Source organism: Arachis ipaensis, chromosome B7 (assembly GCF_059453495.1).
Source record: "Arachis ipaensis isolate K30076 ecotype BB chromosome B7, ASM5945349v1, whole genome shotgun sequence".
NCBI classification, from domain to species: Eukaryota; Viridiplantae; Streptophyta; class Magnoliopsida; order Fabales; family Fabaceae; genus Arachis; species Arachis ipaensis.
The window spans coordinates 41,610,051-41,630,622 of NC_142442.1; the positions used below are offsets into that span (position 1 = coordinate 41,610,051).

At 33.6% G+C, this 20,572-nt stretch overlaps 2 protein-coding genes across 2 annotated transcripts; both read left to right on the forward strand.

The window, feature by feature from the left end:
• Positions 1-550: 550 nt before the first annotated feature.
• On the forward strand, positions 551-2,243 carry LOC107609984 (receptor-like cytosolic serine/threonine-protein kinase RBK2). The gene is made up of 6 exons (XM_021107778.2): positions 551-631; positions 765-844; positions 934-1,069; positions 1,181-1,255; positions 1,421-1,529; positions 2,185-2,243. Exons 1-6 carry the CDS (start codon positions 551-553, stop codon positions 2,241-2,243), a joined length of 540 nt encoding a protein of 179 aa, XP_020963437.2.
• A 13,430-nt stretch (positions 2,244-15,673) lies between these two features.
• LOC107608124 (aspartyl protease AED3) lies at positions 15,674-19,555 on the forward strand. The gene is made up of 2 exons (XM_016310011.3): positions 15,674-16,825; positions 19,045-19,555. The coding sequence occupies exons 1-2, from the start codon at positions 15,674-15,676 to the stop codon at positions 19,336-19,338; spliced, it is 1,446 nt and encodes a 481-aa protein (XP_016165497.2). The 3' UTR covers positions 19,339-19,555.
• Positions 19,556-20,572: the final 1,017 nt, after the last annotated feature.

Below are 20,572 nucleotides of genomic sequence, written 5' to 3' on the forward strand. Positions count from 1 at the left end.
ATCCAATTTGATTAAGCAAGTTCACCAGCTCAATGTTAACCCTGATGTTCACAGTATTAGATTTATGTTACTTGTTACCATTCCAAGCTTTTATTTTTAGCTCATGTTTGAGGCAAAAAATGTATGCAATCAGGTATATTGGTTTAACTTCCATTGCCAAAGCATATCAATGAAGAGAAAATTCTCAGTGAAATCAGCCTTGATGAAGTTCTGTATCGTCAATTACTTGTTCTTTTTCTTTTCCTCTTGTTGTTACTGCTAATATTTTTTTCCAACTATAATTTGATTACTGTTTATAGAATTGAAATTGTGAGTTATGCATTATGGGGATGCTCTGGTTTAGAAAAAATTACTTAATTTTGGTTGATGCTCATTATTGAAATTTGGTGACATGAATGGTGACCCTATGATTAAGTCTTAAAATATGAAGCTTGTAATGACATTTTTGGTTTCTTACTACTTTGTTCATCGTCAGGGCCTAGAGAGAAGCTCAATTGGAGTCTCAGATTTAGGATTATTTTGGGAACTGCCGAGTGACTTTGCTATCTTCATGAAGGGATGTCAAAGAAGGATCATTCACAAGGATATCAAGGCTTCTAATATTCTTTTCTCTGAGAATTTTGAGCCTCAGGTCGAACGTCAAAAATCATCACTATGTATTTGTGTATAAATATATGTGTGTGTTTTTAACTTCAGAATTTCTTATGCTTCTAGATCACATTAGTTATATAATCTTAATTTTCTTCCTCTGATTCAATCTCCAGATATCTGATTTTGGCCTAGCAAAGTGGTTATCTGACCAATGGACTCACCATACTGTTTGCAAAGTAGAAGGCACATTCAGGTCTATACATTTATAACAAGTTTCTTAGTATATTCTTTGTAGATAGTAGTGTTCTTAATCCTTTGATTCTGATTTGTTGTCACTAACAGGTACCTTCCCCATAAATTCTTCATGCATGGAATAGTAGATGAGAAAACTAATGTATATGCTTATGGTGTGCTATTATTGGAGCTAATCACTGGAAGACAAGCTTTGGATAGCTCACAAAAAAGTCTTATCATGTGGGTATGTAATTGTCCAAATAAGTGATTATAACATTGAAAACTAGCATAGTCTTGTGCTAAGTGAAAACTCGTGCAGTTAAATGATTTGACTAAATTGTGCAGTTATTTTTAGGCAATGATAAATGATATATTGGCTCACCGCAAGCCTGCAAGGGTTTTTGGAAGTGTTTTCTATTGCATGTTACTGGCAAGTTCAAATCTATTCTTTGTTTTAATTAATCGATTGTTGGCTAATTGATTTGGTAGGCATTAATGTTCTGGTTGAATTGAAAAAGTTGTTTGAGTTGTTATGCATATCTTGTGTTTGTTCAAATTATTGAGTGAGTTGGCTTGTTGTTTCTTTACATTTTAGGCAGGTTATGCTACCTTGGCCATAGGAACTGAGTGGATTTTTTGCCCCAAGCAAGAACTGATCTCTCTGGTGCTTTGTAGTTGCGATGTTCTTCTTTTGCTGTTAACAGGTTTTTTCCTTGCAATGCTCTTGTTTCATTCTCGAAATGAAATTTTTCTGTTGGGGAAAAAATGTAGCAAAATCTCAAAATTCTTTTACATAAGAATAAATTTTTAAAAAAGTAGCATTATATGACAACCAGGGTAGAGGAGTGGGTAGTGGCCCTTTCTCTTTGAATAACTCTACCACATCTGTACCAATTAACAGTAGATGTTTAATTGAAAGAAAGAATAAATAAATCTTAAATTAATGATGGTTAATTGAACCTCAAACAGACGATGTCACAGTTAATCCTAATTCTCTAGCTGGGTTCTTTGTTCTTATTTGATATGCAACTACTAAATGTGTTTTGACTAATTACAACATATAATACAGTAGTTTTTTATAATTTGAGTGAAGCCATTAAGTGGAATACAATGAAGTTTCACACTAAGACCTTAAGGGATTGAATAATATATAGCAAAATTCCAGAACTATGCAGGGCATGAAGTATATACGAGGACATGTATTGCAGCACCATCACATATAAAATGAGGGGAAGAAAATATATAAGACTATAAGAGGTCCCATTTATGTCCACCAATATAATTTCTATATGTTGTTCCATTTCTCCATTCTACTCTTCATGTTAATTAATTAGCTTCTTCTTTCTTTCTCCATTGTAGGCACCTCCTCAAGTCTAATGTTGATTCTTCTTCGCTCCACTCTTTACATATTCTCTTAGCTTAATTCCTAGCAAGTATAGGACTAGATTTTTTACATGCTTTCCTATCAAATATTTATTTTTTTAGTTGTTCAATTATTATTCGATACATACACTACTTTGGATAATGGTACGACACTAAAGTTTCATTGAACAAGTTTTAATTTAATGTCCGTTTATTATATAATATTGAACAAATTTTTTTATGCTAGAGGATTATCTATTATTTTGATAACTTTGTAAATTTATTATCTAATATTTAGTATAAATTTTATTTTTATATTTAAAAGTTTATTTATCTTGTTTTCTAATATTCTGTGTAAATTTTATTTGCTTTACTTGTTTATTATTTTTTAAATAGAAAAAATAATAAAAAATATAGCTATTAAAATCGACGACAGCGTTGTCGCTTTTTAAATTTAAATAAACAATTAAATCGACGGCCATTGTGTCACTTTTATTGAATCAAATATTGACAAAGACGCTGTCGATTTTATATAATAATATCGACGGTAATGTTGTCGATTTTATTAAGAAGGCAAAATTCACAAACTCATATTATAGACAAAATTATTGTCGATTTTATATAATAATATCGACGGCAACGTTGTCAATTTTAGTAAAAAGGTAAAATTCTCAAACTCATATTATAGACGGAAATGTTGTCAATTTTATTAAATTATTATCGACGGCTAGGCAAGCCGTCGATTTTATTAGAATTTTATAAAATCGACAAGCTTAATAGCGACCAAGGCTGCCGTCTATTTTCCCGTCGATTTTTAATATTATCAACGGCCTAGCCGTCAATTTGGCCGTCGATTTTAACAATGTTTCTTGTAGTATATTATCAATGTTTGATTATTGTGTTAAAAACCGATTACAAATTAATATTTTTGTCCAAAGACTAAATATTAATATTGTGCTGGTATTTGTGATGGACCCATCATTATATGAATTTTATTCGTATGATATGTAACTTGTGTGAAAATATTATTTTGCTTTAAAATGATATCTACTGATGTTAGTTTATTTTTGAATATTTTTTTTTGGAAATTAAAAAAAAAGAGAGAGAGACTTTTTGTCATTTGCAACTTATATTTCATCAAATTATTATCTCATATGACCTTTCACTACAAGAAAAACGATGAATACCATCGAATTTATAGTCAAGTTTAGTATTGCAGAATAGCGGCAAATTTATTGTCAAATTTACCGGCAGTAACGACGTCAAATTCGTAAGGTTAAGTAATAATCGGTGGATTTTGGTTTTCGATTGTAAATCCGCCGGTAATATTTGGGAGAAAAAATTAAATTGGCGAATCCTTTACCGCTAGAAAAATCTAACTGTAATCCCAATTAGTGAAACGTTACATTTTAGTGACCCACAATGATTTATCGTCGAAAAAATATGACAGTAACATGGCATAAATTCAAATTGCGAACCTTTTTCTCTCTCGTTCGAGATTCACTCTCTCTCTCTCACTCAACCATCGTTTTCTCTCGTCTTCAATCCCCAACACCACCCTCTCTGTCGCCATCAACCCACCCACCGGCGACACCCCTCCCTTCTTCTTCTTCTCCTCCCTCTTCTCTTCTTGTCACTTCACCGTTCACCTTCTCCATTCTTGAAACCGCTGCACCGCACCACAGATCCACCACCACCATTGCCCAGCTTCGTCTTTCTCCCTCCTCTCGTGTCGCCGTGCCTCCCTCCACCTCTCCTCTGTCTCTGTTGGTGGTTGTTGCTGCTCATCCTTCGTCGTCCGTTCCTCTTGGTTGTGCTGCCTGCATGCTGTCGTGCGTCGTCCACCTTTTGGAATCGTCTCTACTTCTGCAACAATAGGTAACCATTTTAATTTATTTCCCAGTTATTCTAATAATTTTATATGCTATATTAATTTTAAGTAGTTGATTCATTGATGTTATTGCTGTTATTTTTATTATTAATTAGTTTACGATGCTGATTAGAATATGACAATGATTAAAATATTGAATTAGTTTATGAATTTGTTTATGAATATGCAGTGATTTTGTTGATTATGAATATGCTAAGATTTTGTTGATTGTTGAATTGGTTTTATATGAATTCATAATGTAAAGAAAAAATTGAATGGGTTCCAATTATCCAATGAAATTTTTCTTATTTTGAAAATGTGACATTTTAGGAAGAAATATTATTTTGAGTATATGTATTATTTATATTATTATAAGTGTTATGTACTATGATACACGAATACTGTCACGTACATGGGACACGACACGACATGGGACATGCTGACACACTAATTTTAAAAATTTTTTATATGTAAAATATAAAGTATTATTTACATAGATCATAATGATATTTTGATATTTTATTGATATTAAAACATAAATTAATTTTTTAATTATTTTTAATATCTCATTTTAATTATATAAAGTATTTAAAATATTTTTTGTGTTAATAAATAATAATATATACTATTTCTAAATTTATTTCAAGAATACATGTTAAGAATAAGACTGGACACACTGACACATGATGGTATTTAGGAGTATCTAAGCGTGTTTGGAGAAGAATTTTTTCTTTTTATTAAGATACATTTGGACACAACAGACACGCTTGTCAGACGAGTGTCGATGAATGTCGTGTCCAAAATGTATCCGACACACGAACACGACAACTCAGCGAAGTGTCCTTGCTTCATAGGTTATGTACATTATTGAGCTTCTTGTTGATTGTTTTCTTATTTCTAACTCACAAATGTTTTCAAATCATCTTAGGCGTACTAATTGAGTTGAGTTTGAACTTTGACAAGTGTTTCGATTATTGAACTGAATTGTTGAATATCGTTGCTTAAGTTGTTTGAAATTATCTAAATTATGGTAATTCACTGTGTTACAGCTGGTTTTGCTCTTTTCATACATGACGACAGGTAGAGTTTTGGCAGATCAGGCTGCTGGTCATGGTTGTCGTCGTGATCGGGGAAGAGGGAGGGTTTTTTCTGGTACCCCTGGAAATTTTGGATCCTCACCCTCTACTCCAACTACCCCGGTGACGTCACAGGTTGTGGGTTTAGTGGACCAGCCATTCATCATGATCGCTAACCCCAACTACGTCCCTCCATTTACAGTGACAACGCCGCCTCCAATGACTTATCAGCCTGCTGCCATAGTAATGTCGCCTCCAGCGACGAAAGCTGCGGCCCCAGAGTCCTCTCACAGAAGTGAGGTAGCTGATACGCCTCCACCACTTCCCATTGTACGGTTGACGATTTGGCTTGATGGTGGTTCAGGATAAGTATCACTTTAAGTCTTCTATATTTCCTAATTATTGAATTGCTGAAAGTATCTGATTGTTGATTTTAGTTTAGTGGATTTAGGGCTATAGGTTTGAGTGGCTGAAAATTCTTCTATATTTTCTGATTATTGAATTGGTGAAAATGTCTGATTATTGATTCTGGTTTCGTGGATTTAGGGATGTAGGTTTGAATGGCTGAAAATTCTTCTATATTTTTTAATTATTGAGTTGTTGAAAGTATCTGATTGTTAATTCTAGTTTAGTGGATTTAAGGCTGTAGGTTTGAATGGCTAAAAGTGTTGCTATATTTCCTAATTATCGAATTGCTAAAAGTGTTTGATTGTTGATTCTTGTTTAGTGGATTTAGGGCTATAGGTTTGAATGGCTGAAAATTCTTCTATATTTTCTAATTATTGAATTGTTGAAAGTATCTAATTGTTGATTATAGTTTAGTAGATTTAGGGTTGTGGGTTTAAATGGCTAAAAGTTCTTCTATATTTCCTGATTATTGAATTGCTGAAAGTGTCTGATTGTTGATTCTAGTTTAGTGGATTTAGGGCTGTAGGTTTGAATGGCTGAAAATTGTTGCTATATTTTCTAATTATTGAATTGCTGAAAATGTCTGATTGTTGATTCTAGTTTAGTGGATTTAGGACTGTAGGTTTGAATGGCTGAAAAATGTTGCTATATTTTCTTATTATTGAATTGCTAAAAGTGTCTGATTGTTGATTTTTGTTTAGTAGATTTAGGGCTGTAGGTTTGAATGGCTGAAAAGTGTTGCTATATTTCTTGATTATTGAATTGCTAAAAGTTTCTAATTGTTGATTCTAGTTTAGCGAATTTAGGGCTATAGGTTTGAATGGCTGAAAGTGTTGCTATATTTCCTGATTATTGAATTGTTGAAAGTGTTTGATTGTTGATTCTTGTTTAGTGGATTTAGGGCTGTAGATTTGAATGGCTGAAAATTCTTCCATATTTTCTGATTATTGAATTGTTAAAAGTATCTGATTGTTGATTCTAATTTAGAATTTAGGGCTGTAGGTTTGAATGTATAAAAATTCTTATATATTTTTTATTGTTGAATTGCTGAAAGTATCTGATTATTGATTCTAGTTTAGTAATTTTATGGCTATAGGTATGATTGGCCGAAAAGTGTTGCTATATTTCCTAATTATTGAATTGCGGACAGTGTTTGATTGTTGATTCTAGTTTAGTGGATTTAGGGCCGCAGGTTTAAATGGCTGAAAGTGTTGCTATATTTCCTGATTATTGAATTGCTGAAAGTGTTTGATTGTTGATTCTTGTTTAGTAGATTTTGGGCTGAATGGCTGGAAATTCTTCTATATTTCTTGATTATTGAATTGCTGAAAGTATCTAATTGTTGATTATAGTTTAGTGAATTTAGAGCTGTAGGTTTGAATGGCTGAAAATTCTCCTATGTTTTCTGATTATTGAATTGCTGAAAGTGTATGATTATTGATTCTAGTTTAGTAGATTTAGGACTATAGGTTTGATTGGCTAAAAAGTATTGCTATATTTTCTGATTCTTGAATTGTTGAAAGTGTCAAATTGTTGATTCTTGTTTAGTATATTTAGGGATGTAGATTTGAGTGGCTGAAAATTCTTCTATATTTTCTTATGATGGAATTGCTGAAAGTGTTTGATTTTTTATTCTAGTTTAGTGGATTTAGGCATGCTAGTTTGAATGGCTGAAAGTATTGCTATATTTTCTGATTATTGAATTGCTGAAAGTGTCTGATTGTTGATTCTAGTTTATTGAATTTATGGTTGTATGTTTGAATAGATAAAAATTCTTCTATATTTCATGTTTATTAAATTGTTGAAAGTATCTTATTGTTTATTCTAGTTTGGTGGATTTAGGGCTATAGGTTTGAATGGTAAAAGTGTCTGTTGTTCATTGATTGTGGCACATTCTAGTTATCGATGAAACTCTATCAAAATTTTTATAAAAATCCTTGTATATTATGGTTTTTCTGTAGATTGTTGATGGGATTGCACTGAACAACAATGCATATACTCAAGAGATGACCAACGTCTTCAAGCTGATGTACAACCCCCTGGCCCGGCTATAAGAAGATCTTCGCTGAGACCAAACATCGATAGTTTCAGAAATAGACGGTAATTAATTTGTTTTTAGTTTCAAACTTTTTTAGCTAATTTATTTCTATTTTGATTAACTAATTTTAAAGTTTTTTGTGCAACTGCATTTTATATGGGACACCTATTACGACGCCCTCATTAAGAAGATATAAGACCATCGAATGGGTCGGCGACTGCAGTTGATGTTGGAAGATGTTCGTGAGGAGCAGGACCACCTGATGACCTGGCTCCGACTGAAAATAAAAAGGGCTCTGTTAGTTCACTAGGAGATAGATGAGGGGTTCAGGCATCGGCATCTCACCAAAAGAGCTAACAGGCAATCAGCCAAGTCGTCCAAGTATACTGGCGGATCAACGACTTTCATGAAGACTAAGGTCAGACTGGTATGTAGTGTCTTTAATTTCTATATTAATTTAGTTATATTATTTTATATATTAGTAATAGGCATTCTAATCATATTGTTTCAATGCAACATGTGTAGTCGAAGACGTTGGATTGTGAAGCGACATTGGCAGAGACATTCAAGTACACCTACACGTTGAAGGAGAACAAAGCGAGATATGTTGATCAGTGGTCTCAAGATCATTATATGATTAAACATACATCTGATCTTCTGATATAAAATTAGAGATTAACTGTATAGCTATCGTACTAATCACAATAACATGTGTTACACCGGAGTTCTATACCCAGAGACTAGAGGTCGCGACTCAGTAATCTCAACAAGGGGAGGACGTCGTCGATGGATTTGCTACTTCAGTCATCAATCCTGATGCAGTTTGGCGCGAGACAGCCTCAGCGTTGTACAAGAACCGCATATACGGGCTGAGATCGTTCTTCGTAAGCAGTCTCAGCACCTCCACGTTGAGGCCATTGTCCGCTTCTACCACCAGTCTAGCTGTCGAGCCCAAGAATGGCGTGGATTTGAGGCTCAGGAGTTGAACGATTATCGGAATAGGTATCAAGAACTGCACTTCGGCATTGGTAACACATTCAACGTAAACCGTTACTGCCTCCAGCAGTTTACGCTCAACATCCAACACATATAAACCGCTACTGCCTGTAGCGGTTTTTTCCCAAACAACGTTCTACAGAAACCACTGCTGCACGTAAACTGCGGCTGCTAGTAGCGGTTTATGTTCTCCCTTAATCCGCTACTGCCAGTAGCGATTTTTATAGATTCATTAAAAAATGCATTTGCGTCTTCGTTTTCAAAAATGTATAATCAGGTAAAATTGATGTTCATTTTATTTATTTAAGAAAATTGCCCATTATATAACCCAATTTACTCATAATCCAATAACCCAATTATATAACCAAATCAATTATCAGTTCAATTTTGATAATTATGGTAAAAACTACCAAGAACATGTTCCCTTTTAGTTTGAATGGAGGACTTGAAACCTGCGCAACAAATTGAGAACCATTTTTTTTAAAGAAAGAGCTCAACACACAAGTGGAGCAGTATAGACAAACAAACCATAATAGTCGTACAACTCCTATGTCGTCTCCGGCATTGCCATCAACAATATGAGTTATTTATAACACCATTCTATGGCATATGAAAAGGATTGCTCCATGCAGTCTCTAATCCCTGTTATCTTGTTGCGAAAAATGACATCATTTCTGCGAAACCATATAGTCCATATCACTGAGAAGAAACCAACTAGCCAATACTTGCGTACCTCTTTCCTCATTGACACAGATCTCCAACTCTCAAATTGCTCTTTCACAGTACCAGGGATAATCAACTCCTGTCCAAACGCCGAGATCCAAGGACACCACACCTGCCAAGAGTACTCACAGGTAATAAACAGATATTGTATATTTTTAGCATCTTTCTTACATAACATGCACATAGTATCATTTTGTTGTAGGATTCCCAATCTACTAAGACGATCCTTTATATTGACTCGGCTTACCAATACAAACAAGGAGAACAATTCCACCCGTGGTGGAACTAGGCCTTTCCAAATTTCTTGTGTGAATCTGTAGCTCAGAAGCTCCTCATCCATAGTCTCTTCTGCAAAACCTGCACAAGTGAATTAGTTGAATAAATGCCTTCCTTGTTAGATTTCCACACCGCTCTATCTTGCACATCTGCTATCAATCTAACAGATTGCAGGACATGCAGCAACTGATTCAGTACATTTGTCTCCCATTGTCGTAGTTCCCTTCTCCATTGGAAGTGCCACACCCACTCTATCCCATCCCAGAACCCATAATCCCCAATAACTGATCATTTTTTGTTTGAAATCAAGAAGAGTCTCAAAAAATTGTCTTTCAGCTTTTCCACTTGGAGCCATGTATCCTCTCAAAATCTGGTGGATCTACCATCTCCTACTTCCATAGCAAACCCATCAATCATCTTCTGCCTGACATGTTGCTTCTTTATTTACACTTGACATATGTCTTTCTACGGTCCTCTCCACCATTAGACGAAGAATTTTTTTATAATTATCTCTAATGCTTTTTTTTCTATCTTTAATATATAACATATCCAAAATTAAATTATATTTGCAAAAATTATATATATTAATTATAATTTAATTGATTCAATTGGTTAAACTATTAATTTAATAACTTAATATTTTGATTGAATCGATATAAATTTAAGTTTAATAATTATGAGGTGTCTCTATCTGATTCTCATATTTAAAATTAAAAAAAATAATTATTAAATGACTAGGACAATAGATTTAAATTATTATGATAATTTTTTTTCAAAAATATATATTATTAACAAAAAATAAAAATTCACCATCAAAATTAATAATGTACAATAAAATATAATTATATACACTCCACTATATATCACTCCTTCTGAACAGGGTTGATTATTGCCGAACTGCTAACCAATCAGCTGCAATGCATATCATTAGGACCATTACTTCAATGCCTTTATCAGTTCCACCCTCTTATCTACACTAATATATACAAGACAAAGTTATGCAGTAACCAACGCCATTATTCCTAGAAAATACTAATAAGTGCCAACCACAAAGTCCTCAAGATTATCATATGCAGCGCAGCACCACAATTATACCATCACCATCATTATATATTTATTTTCTATTTTATAAAATTAAATCTATATATACTGCATGCTCAAAATGGATTAATTTTTTTCCTTATTTATAATATCTCCTAACTCAATAAATCTTTAATCAATAAATTATTAGATGTACAAAATAAAATTTAAACTTTAGATATTTATTTAAAGATAAATAATATGATCATTCGATTAATCAAAGTTAGATAAAAAATTATCAAAATAATAAACAATATCAATAAATAAATTAATCATTCAACCAATCCAAATTAATTAAAAATAAATTTTATTTATTAGTTTTATTCAAGATATGCATATTTTATTCGAGATATGCATATGCCTATATATTTTTATATAAAAAAAGTTTAGTAAACCAATTTTACACGCAGTTAAGTAGTTACTTTTAAAAAAAATTCTTATTTTAAAATTTTTAAAATTAAACATGCGCCATTCTATTTCCTTCACCTCTTTTTCTTACTTCTTTATTTTTATCTTTTTCTTCTTTTATTCACGCCTCTCTCCGTACTGCCTTTTCTTCCACATTTCTTTTTTTTTTTGGGATTATCTCTAAAAATTTTTGTACAATAATTTTAGATTTTATTTATTATTTTTTGAAATTTTTTGTTAAATTTTAAATATTATTTTTTTTACAATGGCTAGTTTAGGATGTTTGTTTTTTTCTTAGTTTTGAATGTTTTATTTTTTAAATAAAAAAATATCCAAAAAAATCAAAAAAGAAGGAGAGGTTGATCAAGTTGGATATTTCTTTTTTTTTTGTTTTGAATGTTTCTTTTCTTTTTGTTTTGAATGTTTCTTTTTAAGAAGCGTGACAAAGAGGCTAACCAAGTTGGAGAGAGATACATGTAAGAACAATGGTGCGACTATGGAAAGCAAGGATGCGGCTGAGGGAATCGAATGCACAACGGAAAGAAGCAAGAGCGCGATGGAAGAAAAAACGTACACAATGAAAGGAAACACATGTACGGTGGAGGAAAGCACTTCAGAAGGAGACTTAGCATTTTATTTAGAAAGAAAGATGAAAAAAATGGAAACGAAGTGATTAGGGTTTTAGATGAATTTTTGTTTTTTATTATGGTAATAAATTAAAATTGACTTTTTAGAGTGAATTATATGTTATTTTTTATATTATCAAAATTTTTTTTGCTATTCAACTAATAATTAATTGTAATTAATTGATATCCTAATTGATTATCTAACAGAATTGTTATATATTATATATTCTACATTATTCATAATATAGTAATATAAATATTAAATAATTAATATTAAAGGTAGCTATTGATTAGTTATTGTAATTTGAAATTCTACTCAAGTTTAACTTGTTTAATTAGTAGTGTGAGGTTAATTTCACACGTCCTATACGCTATAGAAAATTATAGGATTTTTTTGAAATAATAAAATAAATATATTAATTACGGAAATATGTATTTATGAGTATTTTTATCGAAAAGTATAATATCACTTATCTTGTTTACAGTATAAACGAAATAAGTAAATACTATCTCGTTTATACTGTAAACAAGATAAGACTGAAAAAGACGTGGTCGTATCACGTTTATATGTTGTGTAACAACCTTATCTCGTTTACCATATAAAAAAAATACGTGTTTACTTATTTCGTTTACACTTTAAACGAGATAAGAGGAACAGTGGCCTATATATATGTCTCGTCCACAGTGAGGATTTTAACCCTTTGACTTTCTTTTTTTGGCTATTTCTCCCTCTTTTAACCCTTTCTAATCATATTTCTGAGTTATTCGAAGAATATGGTGTGCGTTGATAACTACGATGGAGACATTAATAGACTCAACGCGACTTAACACATTGCAGGGTAGACAACTTTGAGGTTGGTATTGTTTTCTGCTTTATTTTTATGTTAAAGCATAGATGTAATTCCCTAATTAGGGTAATTTTACTTAGGTAGTATGCAGTACATGTTAGGATAAGCTTAAATATTAGGATATGTTGTTATTGATTTAGTTATTAATTAAGGTTATTAACTAAGGATAGGATTTGTTTAAATGCTAGGATATGTTAAGTTTAAATGCTAGTATGCTAAGTTATTGTTAAGCATATGTATGTTAATTTAGTTATTAATTTAGGTATTAACAATTTGTAATAAACCTAATTATAAAGCAAAATGTTTATGTTTGTATTTATTAAATATCCAAGTAAATTGTTTTTTATTAAGTTTTTTTAAGTAAACGTTTTCACTTAATCTACCATATATAGGAGTTGCGAAATGAATTTCGTTATTCACTATTTTCACTAAATAAATTTATTTAAATTAATTAAAATACAAAGTGTAGTTATTAATTATCTTAGGAGATATTTTCATTTGTAATAAAATAGATGTTAAAGTTAATTATTCAACTAAGCATTTCCATTATTCAAGTAAATTTTTTAATGTAAATAAATTTATAATTTGATGTAAATAAATTTGTAATTTAAGTGTTTGTGCTTATTTGCTTAAATAGTTTACTTATAAGCCAAATTAATTCCTAATTCGGTATTCTTATTGTTTACCAGAGACCTCGTTTACTTCTTCCGGAAAAAGTGAGTCACACACTTCCACCACCAGACTCCATTGTCCCGTACCTAAAGGAGGCCGGGTTCAAAGATGTGTTATCGCTCAGGGATTTTGTCTTCGACAACTCCCTTATCACAACATTCGTTGCGCGTTGGCGCTCAGAGACCCACACCTTCCACATGCCGTCGGGTGAGTGCACGATCACCCTCTAGGATGTCGCATATAGTTTCGGGACAACAACTCTGCAGCGCTTGCAGCTGTAAGGTCCCACATCGGTTGGGGAGGGGAACGAAGCATGCCTTATAAGGGTGTGGATATCTCTCCCTAGCATGACGCATTTTGACGAGTGAGTGTGAGGGGCTTCGGCTATCATCCCTATCGTCAAAGGAAAAATCGTGAGGCCTTGTGTGCCAAAGTGGACAATATCGTGCTAGTGGGTGGTCTGGGCTGTTACAGATGGTATCAAAGGCGGAGCCCGGATTGATGTGCCAGCGAGGGCGCTGGGCTCCCTTAGGGGGTGGATTGTAAGGTCCCACATCGATTGGGGAGGAGAACGAAGCATGCCTTAGCTTATAAGGGTGTGGATACCTCTCCCTAGCATGACGCGTTTTGACAAGTGAGTGTGGGGGGCTTCGGCTATCATCCCTATCGTCAAAGGCAAAACCGTGAGACCTTGTGTGCCAAAGCGGACAATATCGTGCTAGCGGGTGGTTTGGGCTGTTACAGCAGCAACCTCGACACCTTGTTGTAAGACTCCTCTCAGTCATCGTATATCCGTGCAATTGCCTTTTGTTTTGCCATTCAGACCTTCCTGTACGAGGGTTTGAAGTGATAGCTCTGCCTAACTGCACCTTGTAGCACTCAGATGCTGACGGACAAGTTTGATTGTATCAACGAAAAGATGACACAACAGATGAGACTGTGGTAGTCCTGCGACATTGTGGGTGCTAAACACGTGTGCACTCTTCCCTTACACACCTCCCTAGCAAAATAGAACAATAATGGTAAACATGTTCAACAAGCATAACAACGACAACTGAGAACATTGAATACAATGAATCCTTAACGTACCAGTATCCGAGATTTTTTCAAAGAGTCACACGGAGACTCCAAGGAAAACTTGCTGCATGTTGTCGGCAACTCACATGGTACTTCAACCGATCAGACTCCACCACTCGATATTTAGCACTTTTGTGAATGCTGTAATTCACACCCTATATTACTACGTTTCTGTTTTTGAATCTGTGGCCAACCTTAAAGTCCACCCCACCTTCCAAGTTGTAATCTTTCTCATCCATGTTGCCTAATGGGTTCTTCTCGTGCATCACGTCCAGATCTAACGTACCATAGTGACTGGGTACAAATGACAAGTTCGGAATTGGACATGGGGGAGGTAGAAGATACCTACGTGATGTCTCAACTAGGGTCTCTGGTACAAACTCTTCCTCATCATCATCCTCGGAGGAGCCGCTCTCGTTGCTATCCGCAACATACTCCTCATCGGACTCCTCACCGTCGACCTCTATGTCTTCCACTAGACTGACAACATGAATCGGTGGTGGTGCGAGAGGTGGGTCATCTTGGATGAAGTCTGACAACTCAGATCCACTACCACCGACGTCGCCAACCTCCGCAGAAAGCTCCATCACTTGCTCCGCCATGATTCTCCTATGGATGTCAAACATCAGGCGCACATGCTCGTCACCATGGAGCCAAAACAGACAGAACCGAAATATTCCGTTTCTCATCAGTGCTAGCAACCTATACTCTACCCTTTCAATCTCTTTTCTCCCATTCCCACCGGGCTACCTAATATCAGACTCTTCAATTCTGCCAATGAGCTTACTAGCAGGGTATGCAACAGAATGGGATTCTGATACTCAAATATTACTCCATTATCACTATTTCTCATACGGCAATTTGGATACACACTTACAACTAAGAAATTACTACTACTAGACATTTGGGCTTATTTTCAGAAGGAATAAATAGCAAAGAAGTAGTGAAATATTTGTGGAGAATACAAATGGTTGTACATCTTTTTATAACCGCTGAAAAGTTCTCTTAACGTATCTCGTTTACATTTTACACATTATAATTACCCACTTATCTCGTTTACACTATAAACAAAATTTACGTTGCATTGATTCTGCTTTATCTCGTTTACCATGTAAACGAGCTACATGTTTACTTATTTCGTTTACACTGTAAACGAGATAAGTGATGTGATGTTTTTCGGTGAAAATGTCCGTAAATGCTTATTTACGTAATTAATATATTTATTTTATTTATTTAAAAAAATTCCAAAATTATATGATCCAATTATTGTTTACATTAAAAGAATATTAGATTTTAATCAATAATAATTATTTTTTAAAAAACTAAAGGTGCTAGTTCTTAATTTTTTTCTTAAAAAGGAATCCAATAATTCAAGGATAGATACGTAAATGATCAACCACATTCCTGCCATTTGCATGTATTTAAGAACTCAACCCGCCATGCATGCACACCACCACATTCCAAGCTTCACCACTTCAACCATGGGAACTAAGTGCAAAACTATCTTATTTGAAAAAGTCCTCTTCGCAATAATAATTTACTTCATATTCTCCACAACAAACACAACCAAAGCCCTTGACACATCATGTGCTTCTCAACCCGACCTCACCATCATTCCCATCTACGGCAAATGCTCCCCATTCAAACCCACACCAGGCCCATGGCCCGACACAATCATCAACATGGCCTCCAAAGACCCAGCCCGCCTCAACTACCTCGCCTCCCTCGTGGCCCGAAAAAAGCCCATATCGTCAGCACCCATAGCTTCGGGCCAGGCCTTCAACATTGGTGGCTACGTGGTCCGGGCCCGTCTCGGCACACCTGGCCAACTCATGTTCATGGTTTTCGACACCAGCACTGACGAGGCCTGGGTCCCATGCACCGGCTGCACCAGTTGCCCGTCCACCTCCTCTCCTTTCTCCCCCACTGCCTCCGCCACCTACGGCGGCTCCATCACCTGCTCCGCCACAAAATGCTATCAGGCTCGTGGCGCACAAACATGCCCCAGAGACCCCGGCGCCACCTCCGCCTGCACCTTCAATCAGTCGTACGGCGGAGCGATGGTCTCCGCTACGCTCGTCCAGGACTCAATCTCTTTGGCAAGGGAAACAATCTCGAATTACGCTTTCGGATGCGTTAATTCTGTTTCTGGCGGGTCGATTCCAGCCCAAGGGCTTTTGGGATTGGGTCGTGGGCCCTTGTCTTTTATTTCACAGTCCCTGTCGCTCTATAAGGGCGTGTTCTCATACTGTCTTCCGAGTTTCCGATCCTACTATTTTTCCGGGTCGTTGAAACTCGGGCGTTCGGGTCAGCCCAGGAGGATCCAAACGACGCCGCTTTTGCGTAACCCACGCCGGCCCTCGCTTTACTACGTAAATCTCACCGGAGTGAGCGTGGGCCGGGTAAGGGTCCCTGTGCCACGGGAGTTTCTGGTGTTTAACCAGTACACGGGTTCGGGTACAATAATTGATTCGGGTACGGTTATAACCCGGTTCGTGCAGCCGGTTTACAATGCTATCAGGGACGAGTTTAGAAGACAGGTGAAGTAACTATCGTCCTCACACTATGAATTATTGGATATGAATCCTGGTAGAGAGCCAATAAAAATAGTTAAAATAATAAATGTTTTATACTTTAAGTTAGGAATTTTAGATTTAAAATCTTAAAAATGATAAAATCTATTTTTATGAATTTTAGATAATAAAAAATATTTTAAAAAAATATATACTAAACTTTTCTTATATTTTTATTATATAAAGTAAATGACAAATAGTCAATATCTTCAACTGCTTGTTCTCCAATTTCTCTCACATGATTTTACTTTTATTTTCTGCCTTCATTCTCCCAAAAAATATATGCCTTTGGCCTTAAAATTAAAACGTCTTAGAAAAATAAATGTCTAATATTGTTTTTAAGTGATTAAATGTGCGTTACAATTACCATTGAGTTAGGATCAAATTATATATTGATTTGACATTTGAATAATAATAATAATAATAATAATCCATATTAAAATGACACCACGAAAAAAATCCATATTGAAAAATCCTTTTTACTAAATTCCACGAAAATCTGACATTAATAAACATGTATTTGAATAAATTTATTTTTGTATATTTAAAATTTTAAATTAATATATTATATTGATTTTCATTTATCTCAAAAGTACGTCAAAACATTTTATTGATATAAAATTATAAAAATAATCTATAAGATATAGTATAAAATTGTAATCCACTAATAGATTTTGTAAAATAATTATGCGTACAAAAAATGTATTTAATGATGAGATAATTTTAACTTAAAGTTACATCTTATTTGATCCTAATATAAGATATAATATAAAATTGTAATCCACTAATAGATTTTGTAAAATAATTATGCGGACAAAAAATGTATTTAATGATGAGATAATTTTAACTTAAAAGTTACATCTTATTTGATCCTAATTTTATTATTACTTTTTTCAAGTTTTATAGTTTAACCAATATAAAATAGTTGTAGTCTAATCACGTAACTAATTACTTTTAGGCAATTACTAAAAAATCACTATAAAGATAAATGACTTTTTTTTTTGAAGCAATATTATTACATTATAAGTTTTATTGTGTATATATTTAACATATGAAATAAATTCCAATGAACATTTTAATTAATTCTGAATTACTGAATCTGTGTGAAATAAACATAAACTAATTAACTTTTCACGTTATTTCTATATATAGAAATATAGAACTTAAAAAATACTAAAATATCTTTACTATTTGCGAAATATATTGTAGTGTTTTTTTTGTGTGACTGAGAATATATTGTAGTGTAATAAGTGTTTTAAAATTTTATTTTATTTTAATTTTTTTAACTGCGGCTAGTTTAGCTTAATTAAAGTTGTGGAAAGAATATCATTACAAAAGATTATTGATAGAGATATAATTATTTATGATTTTTTTTTGGTTAGCAGTAATATCATGATATGGTATCAGAGTTTTATGTTCAAGAAGTCTAAAGTTCAAACTTCGATAGTAAATTCTAAAAAATAAAAAAATAAAATAAGATAAATAAAAAAAATGTCTATATAAAAAATTAAGCAAGTAAATCCAAAAAAAAAAAAAAATTATTACTTAAGAGATATATTAAAAGGGTAATGCTAGGTAGCTAATGATTTTTTTGAACATGATCAACCACCAATAAAATAAAAACACATTACACCTCTAAATTATCCACCTAAATCTTAATATTAAAATAATCATCTACACATCTAATGAAATGAACATCCGATATATCTATTGTTCACATTATTCACCAATATTGTTAGTTACCTATACTTTTTCATATTAAAGATATAACCATTCATATTGTTTCTTTCTCAATCAGCTTAAGGCTTTAAGAGAAATGATATTATTATAATAACAATTTATCATCTAATTTATAAAAAATTTCATGATAATTGCGCTTACATGTTGTTTCTCCTCTATCAGTTTAAGGCTTTTGAAGAAATGATATTATGATAACAATTTATCATTTATAAGGAATTTCATGATAATTGCGCTTATATACACGCATACGCACACAAACACACACACATGCTAATATTGTGTTGCACTTCTAATTCTTGCCAAATTAGTCATTAACACTGCACGTGCTTAAAGGTTTGTACATTGGGAGTGATAGATTGATACAGTAGAAAAGTTAACTATAATTATTTTTAATATAAAATTAAAGTGAAAACAATCTGAAAATAAGACACCATTTTTTTTTCCAGGTAAAAGGGCCATTTTCAAGTTTAGGTGCATTCGACACTTGTTTTCAAAAGACCTACGAAAAATTGGCACCAATCATCAAACTCCATTTTGAAGGCATGGACCTAAAGTTGCCATATGAGAACAGCCTCATACACAGTAGTTCTGGATCGTTGGCTTGTCTGGCGATGGCGGCTGCACCCAACAACGTGAACTCAATGTTGAATGTGATCGCCAACTTGCAGCAACAGAATCTTAGAATTCTGTTTGATATAGTTAATAATAAGGTTGGCATAGCCCGTGAGCTTTGTAACTAGCTGGAAGGTAGATCTTCATTTATGTGATTTTAAGATGTAATTTTCTTGTACTAAGTTTCTCTTGTATTAGTTGATTAACTACTCATGTTTTTCACATCTTATTGCATGTCTCAACATGTGGAAGCAGTAAAAGAACACGTTTTAAGGTTTATTTATGTATTACTGTGCTGTATAAATTTATCTATTCTATATAAAGTATTATGAGGGCGGTTTAATATATAGAATGGATATTACCACTATTTTGATAATGGTATTTTTGTTTCTATAAATTCATGTAAATATGCAATGCAATGCAAAAAAAAAAAAAAAATTATGTATAGCGTCTCATTCTCCACAATAGAGCGATATTATCATTTCCCTTAATATATAACAAAGATGAAATAACATTGGTAGGTTAATTTTAAATAAAAGTTATATCATGTGTATTTAATTTGGTGAATTTGTGCTTCACAGGGGTGGATCTCCAGTATTTCAGGAGATCGATATTATAACACCTTTGCTTATCCCTGTCACCCTATCAATCATCTTACCGGGTGAGATTTTAATGGGTCCGAGCAAAACTTGGTATTATAAGATCGAGTCCTTTTTCCATTATGAGAAATTTCCGTAGATCCTGTCCATGTCATATTCTGATGAGCAGGATCTTCTGTAGAACAGAGGTAAGTCCAGAGCATACTTAATGACACTGGATAAGGAAGAAGAAAATAACACTAGCTAAGCTTTCAGAGAGAAAAAGAAATTTAGAATGTAATACCCTAATTACCCTAATCCTTACCTCTAGCCGTAAGGCAAAGGTTAATCAGAGGTTATGACAGTTCTAAGGCTTATACATATAATATATATAGAAAGAATAGTATAATCTAAAAGCCCGATGAAAAATATAGCTCAAAGCAGGATTTCAAAAGCGCAAAACGTACTAACGAAGCTACTCGTTTAAGGCACAAGAAACAGAGATAAGATAACATAGATAAATATATAATAATCATAAGAAACTAGCCACGACTCGCAGAGTTTAAGCCGGCTAGCCATATACAGACGACCAGAAACTGACAAAATAACCCAAAATCACTAAAAAAGAAGTCCGGATCCTCCGCTTTTGTCACCAACCAGACAACTCACCGAGGTGGGTTGCGACCTGCATCTGAAAAACACAACAGAAATATGGTATGAGAATCGGAGGTTCTCAGTATGGTAACAGTGCCCAGTGATGTAGGATATAAGACCCCGGGATGCC

Excerpts from the sequence above, each read along its gene's own strand:
- LOC107609984 (XM_021107778.2), top strand. The coding sequence starts at position 551 with ATGAAGGGATGTCAAAGAAGGATCATTCACAAGGATATCAAGGCTTCT. Across the intron at positions 845-933 it reads AAAGTAGAAGGCACATTCAG|GTACCTTCCCCATAAATTCT; the intron begins GTCTATACATTT and ends TGTCACTAACAG. Across the intron at positions 1,070-1,180 it reads AAAAAAGTCTTATCATGTGG|GCAATGATAAATGATATATT; the intron begins GTATGTAATTGT and ends AGTTATTTTTAG.
- LOC107608124 (XM_016310011.3), top strand. The coding sequence starts at position 15,674 with ATGATCAACCACATTCCTGCCATTTGCATGTATTTAAGAACTCAACCC. Across the intron at positions 16,826-19,044 it reads GGGACGAGTTTAGAAGACAG|GTAAAAGGGCCATTTTCAAG; the intron begins GTGAAGTAACTA and ends TTTTTTTTCCAG.